The sequence below is a fragment of the Onychomys torridus genome, chromosome 6 (genome assembly GCF_903995425.1).
Source record: "Onychomys torridus chromosome 6, mOncTor1.1, whole genome shotgun sequence".
Classification (NCBI taxonomy): Eukaryota; Metazoa; Chordata; class Mammalia; order Rodentia; family Cricetidae; genus Onychomys; species Onychomys torridus.
In genome coordinates, this window is record NC_050448.1 from 98,821,748 (window position 1) to 98,842,501 (window position 20,754).

The 20,754-nt window shown below is 39.7% G+C and overlaps 1 protein-coding gene across 1 annotated transcript; it reads right to left on the minus strand.

Moving 5' to 3' along the window:
• Positions 1-129: 129 nt before the first annotated feature.
• Mettl14 (methyltransferase like 14) lies at positions 130-16,565 on the minus strand. The gene is made up of 11 exons (XM_036191031.1): positions 16,357-16,565; positions 14,287-14,375; positions 13,410-13,497; positions 11,062-11,142; positions 10,630-10,717; positions 6,709-6,799; positions 5,402-5,543; positions 4,623-4,715; positions 4,135-4,251; positions 2,605-2,815; positions 130-1,034 (listed from the first exon to the last, which is right to left on the minus strand). The coding sequence occupies exons 1-11, from the start codon at positions 16,420-16,422 to the stop codon at positions 730-732; spliced, it is 1,371 nt and encodes a 456-aa protein (XP_036046924.1). The 5' UTR covers positions 16,423-16,565; the 3' UTR covers positions 130-729.
• Between the last annotated feature and the right edge of the window lie 4,189 nt (positions 16,566-20,754).

Sequence of the window (20,754 nt, forward strand, 5' to 3'; positions counted from 1 at the left end):
GACACAGCAATCATCTTAGAAAGTCAATCCAAGATCAAGTCCACACCACAGCTCTCTGACTTGGGTATGTGCCTTCTTTTGCTTCTTAAGAAGCATGATTATGAGTCATCTGTAGCTGCACAATTTACATTATGATAAGTTTTTTTTTTTTTTTTTTTTTTTTAAATCTACTAAGTCCTACCTCTTCCTTTACCTACCCTGAGGGCTCCAGCACCCCTTGGATCCTGATCTGGAAGAAAGTGATTTCATTTCATCTCTCAGTCTTCAGTACTCAAATGATACTTCAAGTTATTTTTTAGGATTTAAAAGTAAGGAGGAAATGGTCTACATCTTTTTAGTGTTTCAACAGGAAAATATTAAAGGCCCAAAAGGCTCACCACCAGTCTGTTCTCCCCAGGTTCCCGGTCTCCCATTGCTGTGGACACCATGGCAAGAACAACACAGCCCCGACTCCTGCCATGCTCCTGAGATGCAGAAGCCACTGCTTACCTATTTTCAAGCCAAAGCCTTGGGTGAAATCAGTCATTCTGTCCCGCTGCGTGCACGTGACTCACCTACCCTGAGCAGTACTGCAGTCTCTGTGACAACTGCAAGGACCTGGGGATGGGGTTGGGGTAGCTAAGATCTTTCTGGCAACATAGAAACTAAAGCAAAGTGCAAGCTGGGTGTGAGTTCTAAAGTACGTCTCCACAATAGAAGCCAGAAGGGTCATAGTCAAGTGTCTTGAAGTTACCGTGGTGGAAAGCCACCTCTGTGTGTGCCTCCACGACCACCCCTAAAGCCACCTCTTTCTCCTCGAAAATTGGATCTATTTCTTTCTCGACCTCGGCCAGCAGACGCTCCCCCTCTCCCTCCACCTCTAGGAGCTCCACCACCACGGTCAGACTTGGATTTGGGAGGAGGTGACTTTGGTCTAAGCCTCTCGATTTCCTCTGTACATCCAGTCAAGTATGAATTGGGGGCAGTGAAATAGGATGCGTATGTTTCTGCATTGTAGTTACTGTTTGTAAGCGTTGGTCCAACTGTGAGCCAGCCTGAAATAAAGGGGAAAAAAACCAGATGAGACTTTCCATCTCCTTTCTCTTTTATTGGTCCTGTAGGAGCTAGTTCAAAGCCTCAACACATTGTTAAAGCTGGCTCAATTACCCACAGAGCCACCATCTCTGGTATAGAACATAAACACCCATGGTCATATCGTAAAAGGGTTCATACGCACACGCCTTGCTTCTTATCCTAGATTATGGCTTTTGTGTTCCTTATACATGTACTATAGTTGTGATACCACTAATAAAAAATATTTTAGGATCTAACAAGTTTGGGTTGGGTTAAAATTTCATAAAGTATATACATACATCTTTCCTATTTATTTGAAAATGGGGCTGCTGTTTTCTCATTAAATCTTTTCTCTTACACAAAATATACTCAGTTCCTAGGTCCTAGGGGTTCAAGGACAACGCTGTTGCTCCTCATGCTATCTTTCCATGGGCAACGACTTCTCTGAAGACACACACAGCCAAGGAAAGGAACAAAATGCACACCACCATTCATAACCAAGGAAACAGAACCACAGGAGCTTATATCCTCTCACCCCAGTCAGAGTGGCGTGATCCTAGGGGAAGGGAACGACCGCGGCCGGAGAGGCTGCAGAGAAAGGGACTGCCACATCCACTGACGGAAATGTACGCTAGAACAGCTGTTATGTCACACAGTACAGAGGTTTCTCAGAAACCTAGGATGAGGGCTTCGTATGACCCAAAGATCCCACTCCTGGATACACAGCTAAAGGAACTAAGATATGGAAGCGACCTAGGTGTCCACTGATGGATGAATGGATAAAATGTCATATACACACAAAAGGATGAAATTCTGTTGTTGGGTGTAAGGGAACTGGAAGGCATTATGTTAACTGAAATAATTCGGGCAAAGAACAAATACCACATATTCTCATTTACAGGTAGAAACAAAAAGTGCATCTGAAGGATGCAGAGACTAGAAGAGAGGTTACAAAGTTCAGCTAATAGTGGGGGAGGAGAGTGCACAGAAGGACAGGAAGGCGCAGTGATGCAGAGATAACTATGAGTGACAACTGAGAATGTCACAACAGCAAAGAAGATTCAAAACTTTTCCAATACAAAGAGAAACTGAGGCGCTATATACTTCAGTTACCCTGACCTTACTACACACATGGACAGAAACATCACTATAACCCCAAATGTGCATAATTATAAGGTACCAAAAGCTAAGTGGCGCACAGAGGACTTTCAGGCAGAAGTACGTGGTGTAATATTACAATGGTGGTTAACGTACACTATGACCAACTTGTCTAAATCCACAGACACTACACCCCACATCAGTCCTGAAGTAAATTATGAACTTTGCACAGTTATGTAAGGACTACTGACAATGGAGAGGCAATGCATGTGTGGGCAGAGAGTACAGGAAATCACTGCCTTCTCAGTTTGCTAGGATATAACTGCTCACATGTGAAGTATAGGGAAGAGGAATCACATATGTAAGACTTCTATTTTAAACAACACTATGTCCTATTATCTAGAACTGCATCTTAAAGAATAATAAAACTATCTTTTCAAAACTGAGTCTCACCTGGCCTGATAGTACTATCTCTTCCAAACAGGTGAAGACGTCTTCTTCCAAGACAAAAATGCTCTATTATATGAAAAATTTCTACAGGTTTTTCTATATTGCCAATCTCAGGTTCTTCTGTGATAATTAAGTCAATGTCAACATTAGCATGAATGAAGTCCCCATCTGTGCTTCGCTTCACAGTCCCTTTGATCCCCATGAGGCAATGTTCCTGTAACAGAGCAGTCCAATTAACTCTCAGTATCAACAATCATATTTCATAGATTTAACGTATTCAATGTCCTCAATCAATTCTAAAACAAATTCATTTCTATGGGTCATTGGAATATTTATGATAAAATTATGACAAAAAAGCCTAGATCCCTGGCTGTCAGGTAGTCATCAAGTAAATAAGGAAAACATTTCTCCCCACTTCTACATTCTCTCAAGTACTTTCATTTCAAAGTCCTACTTCACTTCCAACCCAGGTATGAACCACATAACTCTCCACTTTTCCCACTGGAGTTCCACATCAGTTCAGTTATGACATAGACTACCTCACTGGTACAGACCCCAGTGGTTAAAGGCAAATGATCCTAAGATGACACTCCAACTTCAGGTTTGAATCCAAAGTCATATGCTTCTGACCAATTATAGAACTTAAAAATACAAATATAAATTAGAGGTTGCAATGATCCTCCTGGGTTCAAACGTTTGCCTGGGTGGCTCATGGACTTAAGTGCTTTATTTACTATAGCATGTTTATTAGAAAAGGATGCACAACTCAAGTAGCCAGATGGGAGGATACATATGATAAGGAGTAGGGTAAGGAGGATGGAATTGAATTCTAGGCTGCCTCCAGGCACACCTCCCTCTCAGCAGTTCCACAGCTTCACCACTCTGGAGATTTTCTAAATCCTGTCATGTACATGATCTAGTTCAAGGAAGACTTAGTAAGACAGATGCTCCCTTCAGTGGCTTCCAAAGTGTACTATGCAAAAGCTCTTACAGCTTAAACTAGCAGACAGAGTCACATGCAGTAGAAGTCCTCAGTGGTTCTTGTATAGTAAAAGGCGACATTTGCTGGGTGTTGGTGGTGGCGCACGCCTTTAATCCCAGCACTTGGGAGGCAAAACCAGGTGGATCTCTGTGAGTTCGAGGCCAGCCCGGTCTACAGAGTGAATTCCAGGATAGCCAGGGCTGACACACAGAGAAACCTTGTCTCAAAAAAAAAAAAAAAAAAGGAGGCAAAGGGCAAAATTAGGCAAACATGGCTCTGACCGGTCAGCTATTAGGTGCCGTAGTCATTTCTTCTTCCTGAGCTCGGAGGAGGGCAAACTGCTGCGTCAGAGCACACACCTAAATTGGAATTAATGTCAGTTTACTATATACTGGTCCAAGATGGCGAAGGAGACTCTTTTTTAAGTTGTAATGCTACACTACTTTACAAGCATGGGAGCCTTACCACTGAAATTAATTTCATAGTATATACCAATTTAGAGAAGTCTGAGAGAATAAGAATATAGAAAAGAAAGTAAAAAAAGGCAATACCTTTGTTCTCTGAAAAACTGCCTTTGGATCTAGAGTCTTTGTCTTTCCAGGATTGTTTTTATTGGTTTTAATCCAACAAATATCTTCACATCTTCTATAACCCCACTTTCGTAAACACTAGAAATAATTTCAAAATTAAATCCTTAAAAAAATACTTAAAATAACCAAAATTTTTCTAGAGGGATACCAAATTGCAGAGCATCACAACAATTTTGCTCTAATGAAGACAAAAGAAGAAATAAAGGCGTAATACATATTAAATAAATTGTTTAAATATTACATTACTTTTCTTATCACTGTGACCAAATACCACATATGTGATATACCTCAAAATAAAGAACCGTATGTTTTTAATTCTAAATTACTTTTAAACGAGTTCAGAAACTGGAGACAAAGAACATTAATCTTGTTGCCTGTAAAACATTTTTCCCGAAGGAACATAAGAATCCACTGAAAAGGAACTAAGAACAAAACAGCGAACTACTTACGACTCTCCCCAGGTCTAGTCCTTCCCCGGAACCGCACCAGAGAAATATAAACGACCGAGGAGCTGCAATCTCATCGATTTCCAACTTCATAATCTAGAAGAACCAAATAATAGTGCATAAGGTTTGCCATTCATCATAAATCCAAAGAATAACTATTGAGACGTATTAGGATCTCTACAGCTGTATTCTTCAGATATTCTAGGAAAGACCATAGAAAATAAATCCTACACCTGAAATTACTTTGATATGCTGCTGTTTTGTTATTCTCTATATAAGCACCACACATACATGTGCAAAAATACACACACATAAACTTGTTTTCCACATGTGTTCAAGAGAAAAAGTTGATAGAAAAATACACTTACAGAATGATGGAATTTTACTACGGGGATTATAAAAGAAACAGTCAGGTTAAGAGAGCCCAAAGTTACCGACAAAATGAAATGTAAGTCAGGTGTGGTGGCCTATGCCTATAGCCAGACAGCTTGGGTGGCTGAAGCAAGAGGCCCACTTTGCCCAGTTATCTGCAGAGCTTCTCTTCCAGGTGAGTACTGAGTCTTCTGCTGTTTCTTTGTTCATACTTACTGCAGTCTAGTCCAGCTCACTTGCCAAATGGATGATCTCACTAACCTCATTAAAACCTACAAAACCTCAATGACTGTCAAATAGAAGACTAAACTCTAAGAACCACAGTATAGTGTACTCATAACTCCACTTTCAGACCAAAGAACCACATATTCATCTGAAAGGTAAATACTTCATATAAAGTTTCCCCATACGTCATCCCACGTCCAGCACTTCTCATTTGCAGTGATGCCAGTCTCTCTATAGTATTCTTCCAAAGGAGGCTCCAGAAGAATCACATCAAATTTGGGGGTCAATTCTCTGATGTCAAAGGCTTCTATGTCTGCTTGTAAGTACCTAACAAAGGGGGAGAGGATTTTGAAATTATCTCCAGTGGTAATGAAGGAAATTCCTTACCCAGTCTTATTGGATAATTATTGCTAAACATTATTCACAAGATAATCATGAGCTAACTACTAATAGCTTTAGTAGGTTTTTTGTTTTACTGCAGACTTTATATCATCAAACAGCAACATCTTCCTTAGGACATGGACATATTTACAACAAAGTAAAAATTATTCTCTATGTATATCAAGAATATATTCTTCACTTATTATTACACTGGAAATCTACACTTAGATGCCATCTCTAATCTATTTTGATTTTTGTATTATATAACATTATTATTTGCACTAGTATATCATTATTTAATTAGGTTAGAAAAATGACATCTATCTAAGTTTCAAATTCCTCCTTTCAGAGTTCTATATATGGACATTATTTACTTTTATGAGCTGTTCAGTAATAAATATATTTACATTAATGGTGCTGTCACACTCCCTAATGAACTACTAGTCTTTAATGAAGTTATTTTTACACAGCATTCAAGACACTTTTAAGAGAACATTTATTTATTATTACTGGGGTTGGGGAGGGCAGGCCATGGTGTTCAGTTGGTGGTCAGAGGACAAACCTGTGCCCTGGGTTCTCTCCTTCCACCTCTACACAGTCTCTGGGTTTGGAACTCAGGTCACTAGGCATACAAAACTGGACAACAAGCACCTTTACCATGGAGCCATCTCACTGGTGCCCAACTCAAGATACTTTAAATATAGGGATTTTTTTCTTTTATTGAAAGCCAATGCTTAGACTAAAAATCACAGGCTTTAGTGACGTCATCACCATCTCTGAAGGACAAGTACTTTCTTGTCATTCAAGTAACAGGTAGAGGACCAGACTTGCCCACAAGCTCTACTGAGTAGAGAGTAGACAATAAACAAGAATGCAAGAATATGTAGCAAAGCATCATGAGCCAGGCTTCGCAAGGCAGTCTCAAATGCAAGTGGAGACTTTGAGGCAGAATTCACAGCCTCCCAAATTTCCTAGAGGATTACATGAGAAGCCACCACAGACTCAGCAGTTTCAAAATAACACAGTTTACTAGAAATAATAAAGACTAAGGCTACAGAATAGACAGACTGATATGTGAGTCAGTTAGAAAGACAAAGCTTCGAATACTTACATAGGAGGAGTATTTGATTTAGCTATTAACTCATCCTTTAGTCTGATGAGCTCCCTAAGTTTAGGGTATTCTTCAAATCTGTCAGCTAACCCTAAGAAGGAAAAATAGTACATCCTAAATTTCAGTTCAACTGAAGTTAGCACTTTATGAGTTGTAAGTCCTTTTGACCATCACTTTAAATTAAAATCTGTAGTTCATCTTTATTTTTGTTTCCCATACACAAGAAACACTAATAAGAAAACAAATTACATAAACCTCTTAAAAACTAAAACTGTGGGGCAGGAGATATGGTTCAGCAGCAAGAACACTTGCTGCACTTCCAGAGGACCCAAGTTCGGGTCTCTGCATTCACATCAGATGGCTCACAACTGCCTGCGATTCCAGATCTAGGGGACCTGAAGCCCTCTTCTAACTTTTGGGGACACAAGCACTCACATGAACATACACACAAACACATACACCTAATTAAAAATAGTAAATTAAAAAAAAAAAACAGTCTTTAACATGAAGAATAAGGTGAAAAGCTTGTAAAGCTCCTTTAGTCAGTGACATGAACTACATTTCAAATAAAAAAGTTTGAAGACTGTATTGCTGCCGGGTTTGAACACAACAGTCAGCCTCTAGTCTACAGAACAGAAGGTAGAACCTGAAGCAATCTGAACCTGTCTTCCTCTACGATCTGATGAGCAGATCTGAGGTGTCCTATTTGGTGCATGGAGATCTACAATCAACCTTGGTCCTTGTTTCTCAGCATTTAAACCTTGGAAAAATCAGGTACCTTTTATCATGCTACCATAAAAAATATTCACTGGAGTTTTTTGTTTTTTGTTTTTGTTTTTTTTTGCTACATCAATATAAGGTATTTTAGATCTCAGTTTTAATTCAAATCTCTACTTGATTCAAAATACAATTAATACAACAACCTCTTTTCAATTTACAACAATTTTATACTTACATTTATCTTGGGAAATCAGGTATTTTAAGAGATGACTCTATATTCAAATATGAGTATACAACTGACTGTAACTTTTTAATGCTATCCTTAAATTCTACTTATAAGAACATTAAAAACAGAGCCTGGAGTGGTAGTATACTCCTGTAATCTCAACCACTGAACAGGCTGAAGCAAAAGGATCACAAGTTGAAGGCTTGGCTAGGCCACATAGCAAGTTAACAGTCAGTCCAACAGCCTACATAGACCTTGTCTCAAAATGACACAATAAAATAGGGCTTGGCACTTGCTTAGCATACACAAGGACCTGAGTTCAAGCCTTCCTAGTGAGAAAAACAATATATAAAAATCACATTTAAATTAATTCTTCAGGGGTGATGATGCTTACAGCTGACAGAATTTAATTATATCACATTTAAATTTTTATACTGCAATGATACTATCAAAAACCTAAAAAGACAACTAGCATAATAAGATATTTATAAATCATGTGTGTATGTACAGCAAATACAAAGAACTCTTTTAATTCAATAGTAAAAAGACAAAATATTGTACAATATAAGCAAAATATTTGGTTATTTCGTAAAAGATATTTAAGTGGGTCAGTGTGCCTATGGGATGCTAAGCTTATCATTAGTCTCCAAGAAAATATAAATCAAAACCATAGCAGAATGTGGGCCTGGTGGCAGAGACTTGTGATCATTGCTACCCAGAGGCTAAGGCAAAAGGATGTTCACTTGGGAGATAGAATGCTTAGGCCATCTTGGGCTACACAATGAGACTATTTTAAAAACAAAACCACAAAACAAATCCAGTGCACCAACCTAGTCTAAACTTAAAGTTAAGACTCTACTGACATCACACACTCTGGACGCAGGAGTTGGAGGAATCAAGCTAGGACTGACCTGGAAGCCTCCTCCCTGAGGACTGGCTCTCGGTAGTATTTGAAGGTGCTATTCAAGCTGCCAAGGGAGAGGAGCAAATGGTAGTCCTAACCAGCTTTAAAGCCTATGAACCACAACAATGATTGGCCCTGCAAAATATCCCCAGTGGTACAATAGCGGCACTTACATTTTGGGGGCAATCAACAGCCATCTACATGGACTTAAGGCTCTCTCAATAGGAAGGAGTTCATGCCTAGTACTGTAAACTACTACTGTGACTGGAGGTCACAGACCTGAGGGTACCTACTACTGTCATTTCCCTAAACCAATATAATTTCGAACTGTATTCTAAACGTATCCTTATATCCACAGGTAACAGCAGCTCTCACCCTCACATCAAAGAAGCTTCTTTTCTGCACCAGATGGGGCCTATTACAGAAATCCACAACTGGTCAAAAGGCAGAGAACAGGGGACTGTGAGTGCCCAACTCCCAACTGATACATCTACAACACAGCCCTCACATCTTAAGGCTCAGGGAAAATCATGGAACAGGGAGTAGAAAGATTATAGGAGCCAGCACACTTATTGTTACTAAGAGCCAGAGGGCTAGCACACCTACTGTTAGGTGCAACAGGGAAAACGCACCTCTGAGATCTCAACAACATGGTTGCCTGAATAAGACCAGAATAATGACAATACCAGTTGCCATGTCTACATTGACATGGGGAATTCCACTTGGTGCCACCATGAGACAGGGAGAATCAGTTTCCTCTAGGGGTGAACTACCACATAGGATGTGCTTAGCCTGGGACACAAGCACTTAACTAAATAGACATACAAATGTATACATATAACAGCAATAACTAAGAAGAGACCAGGAATGGGGTGGGGGTTACAGGAGGAGCTTGAGATACAGTGACATGAACAAAGTTCTCAAAACATTAAAAAAATCATGGTGCTGGAGATGGCTCAGTAGTTAAGACCACTTGTTACTCTTATAGATACCCATGCAGTTCCCAGTACCCACATGGTAGCTCACAGCCACAACCAAATGTAACTCCAGTTCAGAGGGCCTGAAGCCCTCCTTCTGGCCTCCAAGGGCACCAAGCATGCAAGTGATGCACAGACATAAAGCAGGCAAAACACTCATATACATAAAATAAAATGTAGATTAAAAAAGACCACAACAACCAAACACAAATCCACAATGGCATACTTAACCAGAGATGCTATAGCGAAAACACAGACAGTAACAAAGAATGTAAAGAAGCTTGAATCTTTATACACTACTCATAGGAACAGGAAATGGAATGGCAGGTTTGAAAAGCTCTGGGGGTGATACCTCAAAAATACACTTCATTTTTTAATACACTTTTTAAAAAGAATTACATGACCCATCAATTCCATTCCTAGGTGTTTGTCAAAGAAAATTGAGCACATGCCATACAATACTTTTTACGTGAGTTCTTATAATAATCCATAACTGCAAACCTAAGTGAATAAATAAAACTTATGTATGTATGTATGTGTGTATATTTACTTATCACATGGACATTATTTGGGAGTAGAAAGATGTACTGATATATGCAACAGCACTAATAACCTCCGAAAACACTGTGCTCAAAGAAGCCAATCACAGAAGGCCCCATGTTGCATGAATTCAATTATATGAAATGTCCAGAATAGATAGCCAAACTTACAAAGAAAAAAGGTAGACTATCAGTGGTTAATCCCGAGAGGCAGGTTAGAGGAAGGAATGTGGTCCCACTGCTAATGGGTACAGAGCCTTCTTAGAGAAGCAAATGCTCTGAAACAGATTGCTGTAATGGTTGCCAAGAAGGCTCTGTATGCACTAAAAGAACACTGAATTATATCATTTCAATGGATTAATTATAAGGTATATAAATTATATAAAAAAATAGAGAGAGACATAGTATTGCTTAAAGGAGAGGGAGGTAGAATAGAAGCCCCAAGACCCGAAAGAAGAAGTCAAGCCTAAAAAAAGTTAGTTAGAAATAATCTACAAAATGCACAAATCACATGCATGTAGCAATAGCAGGATAGTTCAAATAAATCTGACATACCTACATCTCTGATGAAATTCTGAGGTCTATGTCCAGTGTCTACAAAATGTTGGCAGTAATCATTATGGGGATTTAAGCTTTGCGTTCCCTAAAGAAATGGTCAAAATTAAATACACAGTATGCACTCTGATGGCAGATACACTAACTTTGTATGTTTTTTAAATGAAGCTGTACAAATTATGACAGATTGAAAAAGCACTGATATTTGAAAACACAACTAAAAACATTATTTATCAAAAGTTATTGATATGAATACACCATTATCACAGCTAAACATCCAAATATCAGAAGAATATATCATGAGTAATTTAAGATCTTTATTTTAACCCTGAGATCTCTCAAAATTTGAAAAAGTCCTAAGGTAAATTAGGTCCTTTCAGGCACAGAGCTTAATTGTCAACAGTTTTAAGACTTGAAAATTCTTTATTTTACCTTAAGGAAGGTACTGGAATCTTTGTAAATCTCTTCTTCATATGGCAAATTTTCTTCCTCCTGTTGCAATTCTAGCTCATCCTTGAAAAAGAAAAAATAAGAAAACATTTAAAATCTATACGTTTAGCTGGGTGTGGTGGTACACTCCTTTAATCCCAGCACTCAGGAGGCAGAGGTAGGCAGGCCTGAGTTCAAGGCCAGACTGGTCTATATTTAATTATTGCATCTTAAAGCACAGTGTGTTTTATTTGCCTTAGATATGTTTATAATAAGTCTTTAGATTTACTTTCTAAAAAAATTCTGTTGATTGACTTGTTTTATGGGTATGAGTGTTTTGCCCTCAGAGGTAAGAAGAGGGGCCCAGATCTATGGAAGCTGGGAAATGAATCTAGGTGTTCTGCAAGAGCAGCAAGTGCTCTTAACCACTGAGCCATCTCTTTAGCCTCATTTTTATTATTTTTAATCATGTGTAGGTATGTGTGCCTGTATGTTGGTACACATGAGTGCAGCTGTCTATGGATAGGTGTTCGAAACCAAACTCGGGTTTTGCTAAGTGGGTAGGGAGTTGGGAGGGGGCTGTGTATGTATGTGGGTGTAGGAGGGTAATTAACTAGCACTAAGGCTGTTTGAAAAAGTCATATGCTCATCTACTATTTTATAAGATATTCAAATACATAGCCATATATAAAAAGGAGTTTAATTCAAGTTTCCCCATACAGAGGAAAATGCACCTTCCAGAAGCCATGGGTTGCCAAATAAAAATCCCAGTGCCAGTGTGGAATACCTTCTCTTGAGCCAGAGGTGTCAAGAAGAGGTCATTGGCATTGTTCCTGGTCACCCCCTCATGGTACACACTATTGAAAGGGTACAATACTTGAGTCACAAGACATAAAGAAGCCAAGCTGGTACTAACTAGAAAGCTTCCTCCCTGCCTGCTGGCTGGCTTTTATATGGCTAGAAAGTGCTATGTAGGCCACTGGGAAAGCACACTCACCAACAGCTTTATCCAGCTGTGAACCTCATGATACAATAACAACTGGCGCACAAGGTATGGGTATGGTGCAATCACGGCATGACTGTTATGAGGGTAACTAACCAATTTCAGATTGAAATTCAGGCCATGACTTAATGTCTGGGACGCTCATGAGCCCCAGGGAAGAACCAAGTGGACACAGTATCAAACTGCTCTCTAAATAGGTTAGTTCTACACTCATAGGTTAGTGTAGCTCTTACTACTTAGTAGAGAGGTTTCTTTGTGCAGTGGATAGCGGTTAATACAGACTCAACTGGGCAAAATGTCAAGTATCTGTGGAATATTCAGCCATGCCCCCCAGGCTTGGGGAACACAGCAGAAAAGGGGAAGAGGGATAAAAGACTAAGAGCAGAGGCTGTGGAGGACCGAGATGGACATGGCAGGACCACTGTACTCATGAACGAACAGCAGCTCTGGTTACAAACCATCAAGCCAGTCAACACTCCATCCTGGAAGGTGAAGGAGCTCATGAGTCCCCATCCTCAGCTGAGGAACTATTAAGAGTTGAGTGTTGCACACCTTTAATCCCAGCACTCGGGAGGCAGAGCCAGGAGGATCTCTGTGAATTTGAGGCCAGCCAAGCAAGTTCCAGAAAAGGCGCAAAACTACAAAGAGAAACCCTGTCTCGGGAAAAAAAAAAAAAAAAAAAAGTTGAGTGTTGAGTGTTGTATGGAGGGGGAAGGCTCCATTCTTTAGGGGTATGGTTCCTGGTAGGTTAATCATGATCTAGTGAATAGCTACACACTCTTCTGTTGTCCATGCACAGCACAAACTAGACTCTGGGTTTTAAATATGGCTATGAAGTTGGGAGAGAGGATGGAGGAGTGAGAGGTAGGATGGATGCGGAATAATTAGGGGTTAATGTGATCGAAATGCACTGCATTAGTAAAGGACTACATCAAATCAAAAGACGTGAGTTAGCTTGGGTTCTTTCAGAAATGGTTATTTAGCTACCTTGGAGTCATGAGCTGTCAAAATACTTTAACCATACTATCTTGTGCTGTTAATATAGAATAATGTCACTCAAAGGTCACTGCTGCAGCCCCTCAAAATCTGCTGCATTTCTATCAGCTAAAGTTTATGATATACTTATCTTTTTGCTGTTCTGAAGAATATTACTACCAGTGCTTACCAATAATTATATTGTTTTATATACATAAAATAAGCAAACTCATATGAGTCTTTAACTGAAAAGAAAAAGGTTACTCAAAAGGATTTTAGCACATCTTAAAATTGAGCTTCTAACTGAGATGAATCTACTAGAAGTATTAATTTTTTCTCAACCATGCAGAAAACGATCTCATTTCCTACTTGCCTTATATTCTTCTACTTTGTCTTCATCTGTATCTCCTTCATCCAGACACTTCCGTTTTGAATTTGGAGCAGGGGTATCATAGGAAGCCCTGAAAAGTAAGCCGCAACTATTACACAAGAAAATTCAAAGGTGCATATGGATCTGCTTGTATTAACAAATTATAGGGACAAAGTCATGTGTTTCCTGATTAAATATCTATTTATTCAGCTTATAAATCACCCAAAAAGTCACAGGCAATAATTTGTAGCCTATCTTTATAAGAGAGAAACCAAGTAAATAAATAAGCTACTTTAAAGACTGTATTAAAAAAGAAACTTTTAAACTGTATATCATTTATACTAGTTTATGTATATGTTATACTATATACTATAAGCAAAACTGATACAATTGATAAACTAGAATTTAAAAAATGAAATGTTTTCTGAATTATCAAATGAATACTACTTTTAGGTTGTATTCTTTTATAATTTCATAAAATTGTAATTTATAATGTAACATTACTTAGAGTATGTAAGCTAATTCTTAGTATAACATTTCACTTCTACCTACTTTATAAATAGAAACTTAATGTTTTTGAAAATACTTCATAATTTCAAACTGACAGTAAAAAACAGTTTCCAAAATCTCCATTTTCGTGATTTTCCTAATGACACATTCATACCTACAATTAATTGTTCATTAAAAATCAACCCTCAATAGGTGATTCCAGTCCTATGAGGTTTGGGCAGAGGGGCTGCAAGGCCAGCATGGGGTACATTCATAGCATGACTGTGTCTCACTCCCCCAAATAACCCCCATGAACAAGCACAACTGAAAAATAAAACAAGTGATCCTTTCCCGCCGCAAACACGTCACTATACACAGTCGCTCAACATACCTGCACGTCTCTCTGGTCTCGGCAATCTCCCTCTGCTCATCTTTGCTGTTTAACACAGCACCGATGCTGTCTGCACTCTCAGCTCCCAACTAGGAAGCGGAAACACAGTTAAAACACAATGCACTCTCCATACCCTGCAAAATGTGCTGCTAATTTTAATATGTCAGTCTATAAAAGCAACCTCTCCCATAACAACACTATCCATCGGCTGGAAGATTAACTCTAAGTGAACTGAAAGATCATTTCAATTATGAATGACTTTGTCAGCTGGAAAACAGTTTATGCATTTGGTTATATTTGAAATTAAGATGACTACTTTTAGCCAGTTTTGAATAAAACACAATTTAGCAGCAGTAGCAATAACCAAAAGAGGCAAAGCACTTCATATGAACTGCTTCATAAACTGTATTCTATCTCACGCTCTCACAAAAATTTATTCAGTTTTATTAAAGCAAAGATTTTAATAAAGTTTACTAATAGCTTAAAAATGGTAATGCCTACAGGCAGTGGTGGTACACACATTTAATCCCAGCACTCAGGAGCCAGAGGCAGGTGAATCTCTGTGAGTTCAAGGCCAGCCTGGTCTACACATCAAGTTCCAGGACAGCCAGGACTGTTAAACAGAAAAACCTTGTCTCAGAAAACCAACCAACCAACCAACCAACCAAACAAACAAATTAATTAATTAATTAAATTAAATTGGTAATGTCAACTTTGAATGGCCACTGGGGAAATTCTGCAGAACGCAACAAATGTAAACAAAATATTCTCTTAATCTACCACTTCATATGACTATCCTCATTTCTCCAGTGAAAATTTTCTTCTAATATATGAAATGTTCATCAATTTCAACTCCTCCATAAAATCTTCTCTAATTCTTTTTTATTAGAGGACAGAACACCTACTTCCTATAGTTGGAATGTTTTCTAATTTTGTCCCCATGACTAATTTCTATTTGTAGTTCATATCTCAGAATACAAATCATTTCTTCAGAGAGTTCTTTGAGGAACCAATACTTAGCGATGGATTTAGCAAGCTGCCTCACTAAAGTTTTGCACATTTCCCTCTATCACTTTTATCGATCTGTATGGTGCGATGAAAACAGCCTCAGATTTTAAGTAAAACAACGTGTAATGTGTTTTACTTTGCACGTGCAGTCCACTAATCCGCAAGCACTTACATACTCATCCACAAGCTTCAACGAAAGCGAAAGGTTTGGAAGACAGTATTTGGAGAGACAAATCTCAATTAATTCTCTAGTGAGGAGCGGCCAGGGGAAGCAACAATCTTGGAAACCCATTCCTTGTTTAGTAAGTGAACCTAACACTTCCTGTTTCTATAAATTACAAAGTAAGGATTCAAATATTGGTAGGGGATTGTGTTTTAGTGCAGAATCTAAAATTTACTCTCCGTTTGCTTCCAAGCAGTCTTTGGACACGATCTCAAGAAAATAATACAAACTTCCGTCAAAATTAATCTCAAGAAGGTGAAGCTGGGCTGGAGAGACGGATCAGCGATTAAGAACATGCACTGCTCTTCCAAAGGACCTGAGTTCAAGTCCCAGTACCCACAATTAGGAGGCTTACAGCCACCCGTAACTCCAGCTCCAGGGAGATCACTCCTAGCACCTCTGCTGGCACTTGTACTGAGCACATAGACAGACAGACAGACAAAAACGTGAAGCTGAATTGGCAGAACGGCAAGACGCGAAACACCGCTTAAACAGTGAAGAGAAATGTAGAGGCGAACAAGCCACTTGTCCTTGTATGAACCGCTGATCTTCCACTACCAAATCCATCCCCACCACTGAAAAGGGTGCCCACAACGAGGGGTCCGCCAAGCCCAAGAGAAGCGCTCCTTGGTCTTCTACATAATGTCTCCGACAGGCACCGCACCTGCCTGAGTTAAGAGCAGGGGGAAACTAGGGAATAAAAGTCTCGGGACAAAGACCTTGACACTGGCAGTAGAGTTCACAGAAAGGGCAGGCGCGGGGGGAAAAAAAGAAAAGAAAAGAAAAAAAAGAGGCGGCCGCGCACGCGCACTGAGCATCCCTTCCACCCGGCCGCACACCTGCTGAGCTAGGAGCTGCCGCCGTAACTTCTGCCGCTCCCGGATCTCCTGCAAGCGGCTGTCCATGCCCCAGCTCCTGCTTCTCACCGCCCCGGCAGACCCGGCGCTCGCTAAAACACAAACCCTCCTCCCAAACCAGGAAGCAGAGTCCCGCAGAAGCTTCTGACCGGGAGACTTTCACGTCCCTCAGGAGGGATTTCCGGCGCGCCCGAAACTGGTCGAACCCAGCCAGGAAGCCCCGCCTCTAGGACGCCGGTGATATGACGTCAGAAGACGAGGACCAATGAGGGGGCTGAGGTGGTCTGGGGCGGAGAGCCGCTTTCGCCTGGCTTCTCTATTCTTAATTCTTTCCGACAAGGTCAGGTTTTTAACTGATCCTAAAGAAAATATCCGTCCCTGGTCCGGTTAACCACCTACCCACCTGCCAGTCCTGGCTGTTTTAAATTTTGAGGTATGCGTGTGGGCTTCCGAACGATTGGCTCTTCACTCTGACTAGCTGAGTGACCTTGGCAAGTTAGCGAGCTTTTGTCAAAGGACAGCGCCTGGATTATGGGGAAGTGGCTGACTTGTGAGGCCGAGGCAGGAGGATCCAGGAGTTTGGCGCTAGCCTCGGCTACGTAATGAAATCCTATCCAAAAAAAGCAGAAAGAGTTGGAACGTTCAAAGAATAAACACCTAGTACAGAGTGTCCTGGAAATGTATCATGCATTTCTCAAAACCTCCCCTAAGTTGTTCTCTGACCGCCACGTGTGCAGGCACACACACAAATACGGAAGGAAAGAAAAAGCCTAGCTTAAGTAATTTCAAAAAAAGCAGCCCTTAAAAATGACTAACATAATGGTAGAATTATATAACAAAAATGTTCATTTCCAAAAAGTATGCCGTAAAACATTTTTAATATAGTGTTGATATATATTTATTTAAAACTCAGTTGTATTACGTGCTAATCATGACTGCTGATTTAAATTTTTTGCCAGTGATGGGACTAGATAGTTACTCAATGAGCATTTTGTATGGCAAGTACTGTGGTAGGCTTTAGGGTCTATGAAGTCTCAAATATATATATCTCACATGGTGTTTACTGTCTAAAGAATACCCCCTTCCCTCCATGAAGTGCTGTGCAGGTTGAATTCTGGGGATCTTTGATCCCCATATTTACCTATGTTGCTCTGAAGGGGTGCTTGGGCTGGGAGTGTGGTAACTATAGTTCATAATCTCTTGCCTCCCAATAAAAATCATTGAAGGACAGGCCAAAAAATCAGAAGGTAGAACAAACCAAGCTATTGTTTTAAATTTCTCATCCTTTCTGCTCCTGGAATCCCTGATCGGACACCATCTCTTTCTTAAAAAGTCATAACCAGTTAAAAGAGCCCTTCATTTTTTCACCTTCAGTTGCCTCTGAACATGCCAGTTTCCCCTTCTATTCCATCCACTCTAGGATGGGTAGCCATTCCAATGCACAATATTCTTTTAAAATAACTGAGTGAATTCCAACTTCCTGCATGGAAGCTAGACTGATAAAGAATGGATCAATAAAATTATAGTACTTATGCCAATGGGATCCATCAGAGAATTGTTGGAGTTTTTACAAAGAAAGGACTATAACTCTTAAAATTCACCCCTCCCACCAGTGAATTATAAAGAACTAGCCTATATCAGTCTACCTGTAGATTCTGTACATGCTTATTTGTACACCCATTCATCTTGTCAACATGAGGGTCACAAGTATGTGTGAGAAAGTGAGAAGAGGGAGAAGAAAATGTTTAGAGTCTGTGTGTAATTCATACTCCTTGAGGAAGCAATTTCATTTGTAGGCATTTTGTTTAAAGAAATAATGATACACATAACAATTTATACATCCGCCTACAAACTCTTAAGATTGATACCTCCAAACCTGTATGTACAGCTGCCTATTATATACCTTAGAATATCTCCCACCACTTGTTACATTGTTTCTGTTTCTTCCAAAACTTCATGATGAAACTTAATTCCCAACAATGGAAAATGTGACTTTTAAAAATATTTTTTATTGTATTTCCTCTTTATATATGTATTAAGTTCTGATTATTGTAACCCTCCACCTTCTAATCTCTCCCACACACCTATTAACCATCCCACATGTCTTCGGGTTGTTTGCTTGTTTTGGCTGATTGGTTGATGATTAGTTTATCTGACTTTGTTTTGTTTTGAGAACCACTGAGTTTAATCACAACTGTATGTAAGACCATGGGTTTGGACCTATCCATTGGAGCTTGGTGGGCTTCTCAGCAGGTACATAACCAGAGACAGTGACTGTCCCTTGCCCAGAATCTGTCAAGATAGACAGTAGTTCATCGGAGAGAAGTAGGGCTCCACGAGCCCTTCCCCAACCTCTGACTGACTGGGTAGGCCCAATTTTATGATGTCATGACTTCATTGGCTAAGACATGCCCTGTTTCCAGTTCTTTCATTCTTCCTGTCCACTCTTTCTCAGTGATCCCCAAGGCTTGAGCAGGTGGTATAAATGTCCTATTTAGGGCTGAACACTCAAGGGTCCAGTTATTGTCAGCACCTTGAGCAGCCACGAATCTGCATTGGAAGTAGATAGAAGCATTTAGGAGGTGATTGAGTCATGAGATTACTTGCTTTTTATAAAGGTGTTTAATGGAAAAATTTATCCCCTTTTTGAATTCTTACCTTCTGCCATGTAAAGATATGATGTTTCTACCCTCTGGGAGAGATGGGATTCAAGTTACCATATTAATAACCAACTAAAAATGCAGAAAGCATCACAATCTATGGCTTCCCAGCTTTGAGAGCTGTGAGAAATAAATTACTGTTGTGCAAGTTCCCCAGCCTGTGACTGCAAAGAATCAAATGATATGAATATAAATACAACCTAAATGTATTGGTTATTCTTACTCTCAAAAATATCAATTCTATTCCCCCAACATCTCCTATTTCAAATAAAATGATTAATAACAAGCCATTTCCTAAATGAGAAGCACTCCAATTTCCATTAGCTTATGTATCTATTCTGTATAGTCACATACACACACACACACACACACACACACACACACACACACCCCTTCATTTTTTCTACCATAACCTGATATTGATCCTGTTTCATATCCTAATTGGTCTAATCATTTCTGATCTGTTCAAGTCTTCCTACCATTTGTGGAAAACTACAATTCTGTCATTTCAAACATGACTAAAATAAGCTGTCCCAATGGCACAGTTTAGAAAACCGCTATAAAGAGCATATGGTGTGAGGAGAAAGGCAGGGCATGAGTCACTTCAGTGCACTTTTGTGAATCCTGAGTTAGACTATATCCACATGTCTGCAGACATCCCTTCTCCATATCTCCACATGAAGCATCAACCCTCTCTCCTACCAATGGACAGGCATTTACAAGCTACAGTTTAGACAAGGATGCTCACAGGCATGTCTTACTGTCCATGACACACAGTTGCTCTACTAAACAGACACAAGGACTGGCATCTACTAAACTGACCACAGCTGGCATTTGTCAACTGGCCTGCCAGCACCAACACCCATTTCTTCAGTAGCACACATTAGGCTCAGCTGATTTAGTCTGTTCACCTGTTTTGTGATTTTCAGTATAATTTGGTTTGTATTTGGAGATAATTTTTGTGAACACTGGAGAAAACAAAGTTCAGAGTTGTCTAGAATAAGTTAAAAATAGTTTAAAGAGGGTAAAGGTTTTAAAATATCTACCCATTAATACAGCAAAAGGCATACTAGGCAAATAAAGGACAAAGCATGAAACTGATTCACCGAAAGGGACTAAAATAAGAAAGATAGGTTTATGGCTTTGTCTGTGTTTTGTTAATTTCCTGGATGCAAATTATGAGATCAAAAGAAATACTTCAGAGGGAAATACAACGAAGTCCAACATGTGAACTAATACCTGGGTTTCTTGTAATCCATTTCGTATAGCATGTCAATAGTTTTAAGAAAATGTTACTATATATTTTGTGTATGTATGAGTGTGATGTGGTGTATGTGCATATGGGGGGCTGTACATGCATGAGGAGACCAAAGGATGATGTCTGGTATTCTGCTATATAGCTTTCCACCTTATTCCTTTGAGACAGGGTCTCTCACTGAACTTGGAATGGATGGGTAGCCAATGCCAACGATCCTCCTCTCTCTGCCCCTTTCTCAGGGCCGAAGTAACCGGCACATGGGGCTATGCACATCTTTTTTTTTCTTTAATTAACATTTTCTCCTCCTCAGTCTCTATTCAGAAAGGAGCAGGCCTCCCATGAGCTTAAACAAAGCATGGCACATCAAGTTGAGGTAAGAGTGAGCTCTGCCCCCTGCATCAAGGTGAGGTAATCCAGCATAGCACAGGGAACCAAAGCCAGCTAAGTGCCTGGGACAGGTCC